The sequence below is a fragment of the Cornus florida genome, unplaced genomic scaffold (assembly GCF_030987335.1).
Source record: "Cornus florida cultivar Cherokee Brave unplaced genomic scaffold, ASM3098733v1 CherokeeBrave_3.0.0_Hap2_Chr05, whole genome shotgun sequence".
NCBI classification, from domain to species: domain Eukaryota; kingdom Viridiplantae; phylum Streptophyta; class Magnoliopsida; order Cornales; family Cornaceae; genus Cornus; species Cornus florida.
Genome location: NW_026775575.1, coordinates 103,203,160 through 103,217,548, shown reverse-complemented (window position 1 = coordinate 103,217,548; position 14,389 = coordinate 103,203,160). Strand labels below are relative to the sequence as shown.

The following is a 14,389-nucleotide window of genomic DNA, read 5'->3' as shown; positions in this document are numbered from 1 at the left end:
CTTCCTATTTTAGTAATTTATTTTAAAAATATGCTCACCAGGTTCTTCTTTATTTTATTGTTATACTTTTAATTTTTCCCCTTACTCAGCCCCACTAAAGCTTCCATTCTTCATGAATGAATTTGAACTTCAGTCTTTAGGTTCATTTAATTAAAAATTAAGATTTTAGTTAAAAGTCGTTTCCCTTTTATATTAGGGTGTTCTACAAGTTGGAGTTTATCTGTTCCTTTTCTTTTACTTAATCCTTTCTGTATTTTTGGCATTCTTATATAGATTATTGAATGCACTGCCATCCTTTCCGAGTATGGTCAAGGTTAGAAAAACCGTGATCATTTTCACAATTTGAGTTTCATATGGTGGGTTATTTTGTTTCTGTCTCCTACTTTTAATCCACCTTCTTGTCTCTGTTAAATAGTTCTTTAGGCTCAAATTGTTTCTCAAAACTTATTAAAAAATTGTGCATTTTACTTGTATAGTTTGGTATAGTGCTTAGCTGGATCACTCATTTACATTTATTGGTTGCGTCTTGCATTGGATGTGAATCTTCTGTTGACAAATAACCTTTGAAATGTTTTGAAACATAAAGATAGTTATGTGCTTTTTACAATGGTGTGGAAGAAATTTGTTTGCTTACCTTTATGTGCTGCTCTAACACCTACCGTCACTTTTTTCTGAAGGTGAGGTCTGCCTCAGTCACGTGTAATCCACGCTCAAATTGTTTCTCAAAACTTATTAAAAAATTGTGCATTTTACTTGTATAGTTTGGTATAGTGCTTAGCTGGATCACTCATTTACATTTATTGGTTGTGTCTTGCATTGGATGTGAATCTTCTGTTGACAAATAACCTTTGAAATGTTTTGAAACATAAAGATAGTTAAGTGCTTTTTACAATGGTGCGGAAGAATTTTGTTTGCTTACCTTTATGTGCTGCTCTAACACCTACCGTCACTTTTTTCTGAAGGTGAGGTCTGCCTCAGTCACTTGTTTCGCAGGAATTACTTCTTCTGTTTTCTCTTCTCTCCCAAATGACAAACAAGAGTTCATTTTTACTTCTTCTGTAAGTCCTGCAGTGGCATATACTTAAATCTATGATTGCTTTCTGTGTGATGGTAAACTATAGAAATATTTCTTTCTTCTTTATTTATGCATTGCGTGTGCAAACTCTTTGTAGATCAGAGCTGCTCTTAATGATGAGGTGCCTTCCGTTAGGTCAGCTGCTTGTCGTGCCATTGGTGTGATCACATTTTTTCCACAAATTTCAGAAAGGTAATTCTGACATGTTGCTGACTCTTAAAGTTTTTATTGACTTTCTTAATCTGTGGACAGAAGATTACATAGAATTTTATTCATGTAGTGCAGAGATCCTTGAAAAGTTTATCCATGCTGCTGAGTTTAACACCCGTGATCCTTTGATCTCGGTAATCTTTCTATTTGGAATTATTTTTCACTTACTGTTGGAAGAAACACAGAGAGAGAATTTTGGAGAAGAGAAGAGTATTCTGTAAATTCATTACATCACTATTTATACAGCTCTAGATATATATAGATACAAAGAAACTATAAAAGGAAAGAATGTGAGTGTGTGACAACTACTAATACACGTGTGACAGCTCATACTATATTGCACAACACTTACATTATGGATTTTTATATTAAGTAGGTAAAACATTTTCTATTAATAATTTCAGGTGCGAATTACGGCCTCCTGGGCTTTAGCAAATGCATGTGATTCTCTCAGGCATTGTATTAATGCTTTTTCCTCTAAAAGGTTTTCTATAGGTGGGCTTAAGCTTTGTTTGATTGATTTTTTATTTATTTATTTTTATCTTTTCATTTTTGTTGTTTAATTTTATTCATTTTTCCTCTCTTTAACATGACAGATTCAAAGGCAAGCTCTCGATTGACTGCAGTATTATTTGAGTGTGGTTTGCGTCTGACTAAGGACAGCGACAAGGTAAACACATTTAGACTGCAGTAATTCAATTATCAGTTTTCCTCATATATATTATACCAGAATGGTTGATGAATTAGTACTTGGTTTTGCCATCTCTCTCATATGCTAATGCAAGAAGTAATTTCCGTTCTTAACTCCCTTTGTGTTAAAGAATGTAGTTTCATGAGTGAATGTCAGACTTGTCAGTATGGCATTCTCACAGGTTTATGGTTTTATAAAATGTTAAATTTATCAATTCAATCAATTTTAGAGGAATGCTAAGACACTTTTTCCTGGTTACCAGGAAATATGCTGATAAAACCGCAGATAACTTTTACTTATTTATTATACTGCATCTTTCTTGTCACCCTGTTAGATACCTGAACAAAGAAACATTACTTAAAAGTCTGTTTCCCACTCCACTTGTTGCAAGTCCTAAATTGTACCCTGTGAAATTGTTGCTTTCTTTTGAGGCTTCCCGTGCGGGGAGGACAAAAACAAAAGTAACACACAGAGCACAAATGAACTGAAGAATGGATTTCATACTCAGTTGCCCTCTTACTTAGTGTGCACTGATCTCCAGGTTCCGTTCCTCGTACTATTTCAAAGAACCATTTTGGAGAAAATTTAACACAGGGATTTTAGTGTTGAATTTCATCCCTAAATTGGTTGGTGGCAAAGAGAAAATTTGCAGCCTGTTTAATGTGCTGCAATGCTCAGTTGGGATTAGGCAGAGTAGTGGAATATGGTGATGTCCTTTGCTGATTTTTTTGTAACAGCTAAGAGTTGTACAACTTAGCACATTCCCTTTGAAGTGGAGTGCTGCTCCAACCCTCAAACTGTAGGTCTGCTTCTAATTCCAAATTTGTAAGGAATTATGAAGTTTGAATAAATGGTAATAAGTCTCACCTGGCACATCCATGAACATTGCACCACATAATAAGACCAACAACGAAATGTTCTCAGATAGAGGGAAACAATATCATGATTTGTCTCTAGATAACAAAAAGTAGGATATTTAAGCATCTTTTGGAGATAAACCATGGAAAAAGATTTCCCAGACTTCTTTCTTTCTCTTATATTTCCCTCACCACTAATTATATCATTGTTTTCCTTTAAATCCTCTTGCTTTAACACTTTATATTTCTTACCATGACTAATCACCTTTTCCTTTTACTTTTTGAATCCTTCGACTTCAAATGTTTCAATTTTATACCATTGGTCCATTACCAACCATTTTTCCTATTTCTTTTAAATTAATATTCTATTCTCCACATTTCCTTTTTTTTTTTTCTTCATATTTCTCTTTATTTATAAATTCCCTTAAAACACATATTAGTTTACTCAGACCCACATGTTGAAATCTGTTGGAAATCATATCTATAAGCTGACTCGATAATTGTGGCTGATTTTTATTCTGATTTGATTTTTATTCTCTTTCCATATTTGTAATTTTTCTCTTGTATATAATGATAGTCAAGCTCTCAAATTGAGTACGCCAATTTTACCAAATTAGTTTTTGGTATCAGAGCCACCTATCATATAATTCAATTTGGTATCAGAGCCACCGCCGGAGATGGCGGCATAAGCCTCATCTCTGGCGGCGGTCCATCATCATCCTCTTCATTTTTCAGATTTCTCTTTCGTCATTTGATTTTGTTGGAGCTCTCTGTTTCGGATTGTTTAAGGTCTCTGTTTTGTTGGAGTTCTTTGTTTTGGCCTAAGAGAATATTGCACGACCTTTTTCCTGGCGTTGTTCCGGTATTTCCAGCTTTGTTTCGGATATTTTCATCTCTCGGATGGATCGCTCCGGTGTAGGGAGGCTCTCCTCCCAGGTTAAGACCCCTTATTTGGGGGTATCTCCTTAGCATTTGACATGTGCTAAGGGTCTCTCGGTGCTATTTGTGCCCTGTTTAGGCTGTCGGTGTGTTCAGTAGCATTGTCCTTTGCCTTGTTGGGCTGCCGGTGTGTTCGGTAGCATCATCCTTTGCCTTATTGGGGCTGTCGGTGTGTTTGGTAGCATTGCAATCTTATTGTGGAAAGGATACGGTTGTTTCACGTCTTGATATAGTCAAGCTGAGCTTGGTTGATATCTTCCCTACAGATTGAAGGGGAGTGTTGGAAATCATATCTATAAGTTGACTCGATAATTGTGACAGATTTATTGGGTCTTCATTATAGGCTAATGTTTAGACTTTTGTTTACGGATTTGATTTTTATTCTCTTTTCATATTTGTAATTTTCCTCTTGTATATAATGATAGTCAAACTCTCAAATTCAGTGGCCAATTTTACCAAATTACTTTTTGGTATCAGAGCCACCTATCAAATAATTCAATTAAATCCACTAATCAATTCTTTTGTTAAAAGAACACTACTAAAATATATAACACAAATCGACATCAATAACAATTTTCTCCACTTGCCCATCTTGATGGCTCCAAATAAAAATTATCACATACAATCTACAAAATTAGTTCAAATAAATTTCTAAAATGCCCAATAAAGCACTTTGACATAGTTGTTAAAGGCACCGGAGCCGCGCGCCTGAGGCGCAAGGCGCCTCCAGGCGCCATGTTGTCGCCTTGATACACTTAAGGCGACTAGCTTAAGTAAGGCGTGTGCCTTTCCGACCAAGGCGCCAGGCTACAGGCGCTGGAAAGGCACGCCTGCTTTAAAAAGTTGTTTTTTACTTCTTTTTGTTTGTTTATTGTTTGTTTGTTTAAAAAGTTCTTTTTGTTTATTATTATTATTATTTCTATTCTGTTATTTTATTAGTTAATATAATACAAAAGCCTACAAGTTACAACATTAAAAAAAAAAAGAAAAAAACAAGAGAAGCAAAAAGCAAAGGAAAGAAGAGTAGAAGACAGAGGCAGCGAAGGCACCAAAAAGCGTCGGATCTCTCGGATCTGCGCCGGATCAGGTAAGTTCTCCTTCTTTCTTCTTCTTCTTCTTCTTCTTCTTTCCTTCTCTTCTTCTTCTCTCCTCCTCTTCTCGGATCAGTCTCAGATTTTTTTTTTTTTCTTCTTTTCTTCTTCTTCTCTCGAGTCTCGGCTCTCTTGAGAGTGGAGTCTGGCATATTGTTTTTTTATTTTTCTTCTTCTTTTTATTTTTTTATTATTATTATTTTCTCAAGTTTTGTTCTTCTTTTTATTTATTTGAGTGGAGTTTGGCAGATTGTTTTTTTATTTTTCTTCTTTTTTTTATTTTTTTATTTTATTTTATTTTTCTCAAGTTTTATTCTTCTTTTTCTTTTTCTTCTTTTTATATTTTTTATTTATTTGTGTGAGGTACTTTATATTTACCTGCTTGGATTAGATTAGTACAATGTATTGCTCTCACTATTTTTTTTATTTTATTTGTGTGATCGGTGATCCTGTTTTATTTATTTGTGTGATCAATGATCCTGTTTTATTTGTGTAAATTGTGTGAACAGCTGTAGCCTGTATTTGTTCCATTCTAACATGTTATTGGTTTGAGGAAATGCATTTTTATCTAATTTTGTTAATAGCTCATTTACTGTTAAAATGAAATAATTTTGTTAAAATGAAATAATTACTCATGTACTGTTATATTATTTTCATATAATTAGGTTCTATTATTGAAAGAATGTTTAGTTGTTAAATCACTTACCCAAAAATGAAAAATAGAATCAATCATGGTGCTTATAGAAAATTAAATTGATTTGATTTGAAAATAGATCACATCCTTGTGGTTTTTGCAAGATAAATTCATAATTTCTATTTAATGCATCCAAACATGTGCCTTGCTTCAGTCGGGCTCGCGCCTCGCCTTGCGCCTCAGGCTCCGAGAGGCATTTGCGTTTTTGTGCGCCTTGAGCCTTTAACAACTATGCACTTTGGCGAAAATTGAAAAATTTCCAGGGGAAGCACCGTTTCTATCATTTATTGCAGCAACAAGTTTTTTTCATTTAGCCATATCTCTATGATTAATGTTAACCCAAGGCACGAGGCTCCCGCCATTGCGGGATCCAATGAGGGTGATGTACGTGGCCTTACCTCTGCATAAAGAGAGGCTGTTTCCTGTTTTGAACCCGTGACCTCTAAGTCAGATTAGAGCAACCTTACTATTGTGCCAACGGCCTTTTCTTATCTCAATGATTAGCTTTCTAGTTTTTTATTTTTTATTTTATTTTATTTTATATGGCATGAGACATGTAGATGGATTGTTAAGGGTTTCACATGGATTTATCACTAACTGCCTGACGTGGTATCTCATCCTTCCTTATGAAAGGTTGAGGGTTCAACTGTTCAAATCCCTGTAGGAGCAACAGTGGCTTTGGGTTCGACTTAGATGTGTATGTTACCTACCAAACAAATGAGGATGTCATCACACGGATGTTTTGTACATTTTTTTTGGAGATCATTGAGGAGCAAGTGAGGATCAAATGCAATTCATGCCCCATGAAACTTTTTGCCTACATTGAATAAGCTTTTACTTTATTTGGCCTTTGAGAAGAAGAGTTCCTGTTAAATTATTATCTCTAGTTCTGTTTTTATTTAAAGCTGGTTTATATTGTCTACAGACGGACAGAGTGTCCCAGGAGCATTCTGCCTCCATTCTGAGTTCTTCTGTTTTTCATTTTTCTAGTGTCATTATATGCACTTGCCCTATTGTCTAAAAATGTCTTTTTAGCAGTATTATGGTGTTAAATAAGTAATTGTTTAGATTCTTGACAAGTACTCAGGTGGGTTAATGGTATTATGTTTTGCCCTAGCCATTTGTCATTTAATTGTTATTTTATTTTATTTTTGATTCTGTTGAAACGCATTTGGTTAAAATTCTTAGTGTTTTCTATGGTAGTTTTTCATGACTATAGCTTATCAGTTTCTTTTTTTTTCCTTTATTTCTAACTTTAGGTCAAAGCAAATGCTGTGAGAGCCCTGGGCAATCTTTCAAGATGTGTCCTATTTACAAATGGGTCAGGAGTTCATGACAAGCCAGTAAATAGTACCAGCTTCTCCCTAATAAGTAATGGTGCTGAAAAGCATAGTGATCTCAGAGATAGTCACCAAGACCAACACACATCAAATTCATTCCAGTTAGCTTCCCTTGAAGATTCAGATTGGCTAGAAAGAATGGTCCAAGCATTTCTTTCTTGTGTTACAACTGGAAACGTGAAGGTATACTAAGTCCTTCCTTGAACTTAAAATGAGCTTTTCAGTAATTATTTCATGGCGATTGCTGCAATTCTAGGTTTATCAAGAGTCTTTTGCGAGAATGGGTGCCAAACTTTCTGTCGAGAGAATCTAGAAACAACAATCAATTAACCAAACAAGATGAAAACATTGAACAATCGAATCACTATAATATTTTGCAGAAACTACTTTAGAAAAAAGCTTTCATAATAGAAACTCAATCAGACTACAATTGATAATGAATTTCAGCACAGATTTCTATGAGCAAGGAAAAGTGCAACAAGTTGTTCCAAGAAGATTTTTATGCTCCAGGCAATCCAACTAGAGAGAAGGTGTTAACTGTTGTAGAAGTTTGTGTGAAGGAGTAAAGCGTACACTGTGTAAGCATTAAGAAACCAAGGCTAGCTGCAAGTGAAGGCAAAAATTATTAGAGGGAGGAAAAGGTGATAAAACATGTAAAATAAAGGAAAGATCTCACCGAATTTCAGCACAGATTTCTATGAGCAAGGAAAAGTGGACAAGAAGATTTTCATGCTCCAGGCGATCCAACTAGAGAGAAGGTGTAGGAGATAAAGGGCAATATGAATAAGAGATAAAAGTAGAGGAGAGGGAGAAGAATAAAATGTACAAAATGGAGAGGGGAGGAAGTAAAATAAATGAAGAAATTTAGGAAATTTAGAGAGGGAGAAAGAGAGGCTGGCCACCAAAAGATTCTTCCAAATAATCAACCACCCTTGATACATAGTAATATATGTATGGATACTCAATGATCTTAAAATCCTGGCTGCTAGTTTCTTACTTATGTGTTATAATCTAATATAACCCCAAGTGTCATGTCACCAAAGTCATTTGATGTCATATGCACCGTATGTGATTACTTCAGTGGAACTTAATGTAACGCCCCTCACCCTAGTTAGACACAATATTGTTCGCTTTTGGTTCCCCCAGACCAAAGACTTTCCAGGGGGTCACCCATCCCAGTACTTCTCCAGGTTAAACACGCTTAATTCCAGAGTTCTGGTAGTTTCACGGCCATCACAGCTTTAAAACGCGTTATTTCATAGAAGGGTGTTGAATCTACATATAGCACTTGCCCTATTCATACCCAGGCGATGTGGGATTGTGTACATGTAGCTCGCCTAGTGTGGTAGCCTACTGGTGCCATTTGCACACGCTCACACACACACCCGCCCAGAAGGTCGCCACAATCCCAACGTCCTCGTTAGCCGTACTTTCGGTTGGGTCAGGCTTTGATAACATTTATAATAACCCTTACCCTATCGGGACACAATATTGTCCGCTTTTGGCTCCCCCGAACCAGAGGCTTCCCAGGGGGTAACCCATCCTGGTACTACTCCAGGTTAAGTATGCTTAACTTTAGAGTTCCGGTGGGTTTACGGCCATTACGGCTTTAAAACGCGTTGTGTCATAGAATGGTGTTGAATCTACATACAGCACTTGCCCTATCCACACGCAGGCGATGTGGGATTGTGCACCTGTAGCTTGCTTAGTGTGGTAGTCTACCGGTACCACCTGCACACGCTCACACACACCCACCCACAGGGTCGCCACAATCACTCCCCTTTTGGCGCCTAACGCCCTCGTCTTCTGGCTGGGTTAGGTTCTGATACCATTTGTAACAATTCTCACCCTATCCAAACACAATACTGTCCGCTTTTGGCTCCCCCGGACCAGAGACTTCCTGGGGGGTCACTCATCCTAGTACTACTCCAGGTTAAACACGTTTAGCTTTGGAGTTCTGGTAGGTTCACGGCCATCACGGCTTTACAACGCGTACAATATTGTGTCTGGATAGGTGAGGATTGTTACACTAAAAGATATATATACCTTTCAATAAAAGAAAAAAAAAAAAAAGAAAAATTCTTAAAGATACATATAAACCAGCATAATTAACTAGAAAGATAACTAAAAAATGTGAAAAATAATCAATCCTATTTAATAAGCTGCACCAGTGATATGCTTTCTTTTGTTCAATAATTCAATTTTACCCTTGCTAAGAGTTGTTCATTGTTGAGCAGGTCCAATGGAATGTTTGTCATGCATTGAGGAACTTATTTCTGAATGAGACTACAAAACTGCAAGATATGGATTGGTGAGGAGCCTATTTGTTTGCATATGTGGAAGTCTCGTTTTCATATTCATTCTTTGATTGGTTATTGTTGGAAATATAGAGCAATGACCTTTGGAAATTTTGGTTGGGGGCAAATTCCTTGAGGTTCTTTGTGTTGTTTTCCTTTTTGGGTTTACGAACTTCTATATATTTTGGTGAGGACCCAGCACATATAAAGGGAATTTTTGGGCATTTACGAGCTTATATATATTTTGATGAGGACCCAACACATATAAATGGATTTTTTGGCATTTATTTGTTGCTATTCTGGGCATTGAAGTACAATATCATTTTTAAGAGGATTGTGTACTTGCATTTTTGCAGGGCTCCATCAGTTTTTAGTATTCTTTTACTCCTGCTTCGTGATTCTTCTAACTTTAAGATCAGGATACAAGCTGCTGCTGCTTTGGCTGTGCCAGCAACCATATTTGGTGCGTTGTATGATTATTTTTTTCCTGTTGTCATGGTTGAAGTATGATTCTTCTTTTTATTGCCTTAATAAGAAACCTGATAATTCCTGAGTTGTAGTCTTACTAAGATTAGGGCATAGTTGTGAAAGGCGCGCCTAGGCTCCAAGAAAGCCCCAGGCTCATGCTCAACTAGAGCGCCTCAACCTAGTACAAGCGAGGCCCTTTCCATCAGGCTTACATAAAGCCGTTAGGATTCCGCTTTTTAGCAGGCTCCGTGTTCAAAAAAGGCGCTCCTTTTATAATTTAATCATTTATTCATATCATTTATTATTATTATTATTTAATGGCTACTTAATTACAATATTCTATGTCATATATCACATTTTTAATCTTATGAAATATTTGACAAAATTCATATATTTATGGTTCACTGCTTTACATTAATTGCAATTAGTGCTTGATTCTGAGTATATATAATAATATATGTTTATAGATGCATAATACACACGCACCTTACTTCGATCAGGCTCACGCCTTATATTGCACCTTGTGCTTAGTCTCCAGAAAGCCTTCGGCACCTTAGTGCACCTTGAACCTTTAACAACTATGGATTAGAGTGACAAGTAAATTTTGTTTTAGCATTGAAATCTGAGAGGGCATGGTTTAGATAGGCAAATAATTGGAATGAACCTAAGAAGAATGAAAACTAAGAGAAAGTAGGGAGTGGACTGCCTTTTTTTAAAAAAATTTAAACCTTAACTGGGTTTTTTGAAGCTTGTATTGATGGCTTTGTTAGGTATTAACTGATGCACAATTTTCTGACAATGGTGATGATGATTTTTTTCTTTTGGATGGTTTTTCTCAATGGTTCACCATGATCCATATTTGTGCTTGCTTCATATCAATTCTTTTCCAGCACTGTTTCATATGTCAGAAAAATATCAAGAAAGAACCTGTTTTGTTGATATCATAAAAATCCACTAACAAAATGGCATTAAGTTAATTCACCTAGGTATAGGATGAATGAGAACACATTTTTGTTGATCTTCTCACTCTTGTGCTACCTTGAAATGATTTAAAATTTCCCAGATTTGTTTCTATCCAATCTTCTATTAGATGACCTAAAGTTGCTTCTCTCCTAATACAAACTTTATGCCTACAATCAACATAAATTGCTGCATTTGGGACCTTAAACTAAATGCCTTTCGCTTTCACACGAGTTGGTGATTAACAAAATATAAAACTGTTAATCAGATGTTTTTTCGAGCTCTGGGATTTATGAACCTTTTTGCTGCAGTTGTCAAATATGCTTATAATCATCATGATTATGCTTTCAATTTGCTGAATTCTCTCTTAAACTCAATGTTGAGTTTGCATGAATGCATGATAGCAATAGATGCAATAGAAATACTAACTAATGTATTGTTATCAAAAGATGACGTGGATTCATGTTACTGGACCATAACCATGGTGAAATCTTGTGCAAGCTGCAAATTCTTAATTTTTCTAGTTGATTAAAAAAAAAAAAAAAAGAGTTTATAGGACTTCTTTGGACACTAAGTAGGCTGTTTGTAGACGATGAATCTCACAGGTCAGAGTCGTTAAACCATTCATCATACAGAATCTCCCAATAGTAATTGGAAGATTGGGAAGCTGATGCTTGGAGTAATAATTTACTACTCACTCCTAGATTGAGAGGATATATTTCTTCCCACTTACTGAACACAACTATCTTTTCATCTAATTTACGCATTTGTACTGAAGTTTCCATCTAATATATCAAGTTATACATCCAAACAAATATCCCTTGAAGCACTTGATGTGTTGTCTTTTTATTGCTATAATAATAGTACGTGTGCTATAGTGGTCTCTGTACCTTTGTTCATGCAGTAAATTGGATCTCGGTTTAGTCATCTTTTTTTCTGATTTTATTTGATGCAGATTATGGGAGATCATTCCCAGATGTTGTCCAAGGTGTTGGGCATATACTCGAGAATTTAAGTTCAGACTCAATCTCAACGCCGTCAAGTTTCAAATATAGGGTTGCACTGGAGAATCAGGTCAAATTCCTAAAACCAATTGCAATTGAGCAATGCCATGAATCAATCTCATATTGATTGTGGAACTGGCATAAAAACTCTTCAAAATGCTAGCTTTATTTTTTCTTCTTGTTTTTGCATGCAAGCGTAGTACTTGGGAGTGAATTTTTTTAATTCTTATTATAATTTTTTTAACTAAAAGTTTCTTATCATTATGTGAATGGCACTACATAGATCATGGACTTGTTTTGTTAATCAATAGCGTTAATCTTTTTGGCATCAGAAGCGTTCTCCCATATATTTGACGTTGATTTTGTTGTCAATTCACTTTGACATCAATTATTTGGTTGTGGAATCACTTCAATCATTTGTGTTTGTGTACCCAATAATTCACGATATTTTGTTAATGTTTTGTACTACAATTTATATGAGTTCATGTATGCTAATCATATTGTCATACTAGTTTTATGATCCTTGCATATTAACTCTCTCTATAATTAGCGCTTGTCATTTATGAGGAAAATGCTTTGCAAACTTAATTTTAATTAAAGAAAAGGGAAGTAGATACAGGCTGGAATATTTCTTTCATATCTTCCTTAATATTGAAGTGGAAGAAATACATGGGGAGAGACCTTTTTTTATATGAAGTTTCATTAAGTTGTTTAGTATTTTCTTGTTTTGATAATGAAAGTACCATGAAAAAGGGGGTTTAAAAAATAACATTGAAAATGGAAGAATGGGATTATGTAATTTCACTTGTACATAATTCAATAGGATTTCAGCTTGAAATTGCGAGTTCTACTCACTTGTAGGATTCCTCTTTGGAAGAATCCGGAAACAAGACTTATTTTACTTTGGTGAAGATTATATATAAATTTGTGGGATTCTAAGAAATGATGTTTCTTGTTTAGTGACTTCTGTTTTTTCTCTTTTCATCTTGTTCTCCTCTCATTATTTATTTATTTATTTTTTTTTTTAAAATTTAATTTTTAACTTGTTTATTTGCTCGTTACAGCTAACTTCTACCATGTTGCATGTGCTTGGTCTTGCTTCAAGAAGTGATCATCTGCCTATAAAAGATTTTCTGGTCAAAGTAAGCATCTGACTGGACATTTACCTAAAAATCTAGATATTTCAATTGAAATGATTCTATTTCATAAACACGAGCTAATGATTTACTATGGACGCAGACTATATTATGTCACTGCTTATGGCTTAGTAGATTCAAAATTGCATGATTTCACTACTCCTATTTCCATTTTTTTCCCTCTGCTTATATGACGAGAAAAGAACACTTTTGTGCATTGCTTTTATCTAAATTGTAATTTTCTATAGCAATTTCTCTTCCCAATTTAAAGCATTTTTTCTCAGGTTTTGTTACTCATTTTTCCTTTTGTTTCATACAGAAAGCTTCATTTCTTGAGGAGTGGTTTAAAGTGCTATGCTCCTCACTTGGGAATACAAGTACTCAGATTGGGGATGAAAATAGTTCCACCAGTCACCAAAAGAAAGAGGTTATATTAAAAGCGATACAGTCGCTAATTGAAGTGTATGAAAGCAGGAATCATCATGCCATTGCACGGAGGTTTGAAAAGATGGCAGCAGAACATGAATCTCTTCATGCGGTTCATTTCTCCTCCTAGTTGTCTGATTGATTGTTGTAGAACATCACCACCAGTGGTTCCTTTGAATCCTTTCTGTCCATTAGTCTTTGGAAGATCATTGATATGAAGATTGGGTATATATTGTCCGTTAAGACAGGTTTAGGAACTCTGGTCATGCATTGTTTAATGGACATCACTGTAGTGTGCAGTTCAGTTGCGATCTTCCTCTTGGACATTGGCAGTGGCCTGACGGGATGCAAAATCATTTTGATTTTGGTATGTTTCAGTTCAACAGGTTTGCATATTGTGTTGAAAGTCCGGTGTTATATGTTGGATACGAGGCCAGAGGTTGCGGAGTGTCTCTATCTGGTGTGGCACGAGGTGGATGAAGTCAAGAGTATGTGCGGGTTAATGTGCTATTTCACTCTCATTAATTGTCGAAAGGTTTTATTTACATGAATATTTATAGATTGCTGCGTGAAATATGTTTACTATAAAGGAAATCAGATAGTGTATCTAATTTAGGAACCTTTGTAGTTTATTAGATTACCTAATATAACAAGGTTTGTAGCTTATAAGATTCCATTCATAACCTCTGTAGCTTATAAAATTCCATTCTTTTCGGACTTGTGCAATGTAGCTAATTGCGTGAAAGGTCTAATGAACATATAAAGATGTGTACATTGTTGCATTAACAACATTTGTGTAGGTTGTGCAATTTACCCAATCTATACATATTCTTGTCTCATTCTCTCATTAATTGTTGCTAGGTTTGATGAACCTGGATGTGAATATTGTTGCGTGAAATATGTGTACCATAAAGAGAATCAGATGGTGTATCAATGTACCTAAATTTAAGGTACCTTTAGAGATTTGTCTCAGAATTGAATTAAATCAGGACATCCCCTCTTAACCAAAGGGGTGGAGGAATGGATTCTCAAGTATCGTTTATAATGTTCCGGAGTACCAATGTCTTGTAAGTATGGGAGCTCTTTTACGTTCAATTATTTAAAGGCTTATAATATAAATTAAAAAGCAAGTAATTGTGATTTTAGGATATGAATATATAGATTAGCGAGCTCTTTACGTGTCTGGATTTTAAAGAACAAT

The 14,389-nt window shown here is 35.3% G+C and overlaps 1 protein-coding gene across 2 annotated transcripts in view; it reads left to right on the top strand.

Moving 5' to 3' along the window:
* The window catches only part of LOC132308109 (uncharacterized), a 43,690-nt gene extending 29,789 nt beyond the window's left edge, over nt 1-13,901 (top strand). For both annotated transcript variants that reach the window (XM_059806096.1, XM_059806097.1), the window contains 11 exons: nt 963-1,058; nt 1,173-1,267; nt 1,356-1,419; nt 1,690-1,780; nt 1,882-1,955; nt 6,817-7,080; nt 9,135-9,208; nt 9,551-9,657; nt 11,578-11,696; nt 12,691-12,768; nt 13,082-13,901. In XM_059806096.1, the coding sequence (XP_059662079.1) occupies nt 963-1,058; nt 1,173-1,267; nt 1,356-1,419; nt 1,690-1,780; nt 1,882-1,955; nt 6,817-7,080; nt 9,135-9,208; nt 9,551-9,657; nt 11,578-11,696; nt 12,691-12,768; nt 13,082-13,318 (1,299 nt within the window). In that variant the 3' untranslated portion in view covers nt 13,319-13,901. The remainder of the gene's footprint in view (nt 1-962; nt 1,059-1,172; nt 1,268-1,355; nt 1,420-1,689; nt 1,781-1,881; nt 1,956-6,816; nt 7,081-9,134; nt 9,209-9,550; nt 9,658-11,577; nt 11,697-12,690; nt 12,769-13,081) is intronic.
* The last annotated feature ends 488 nt before the right edge of the window (nt 13,902-14,389 follow it).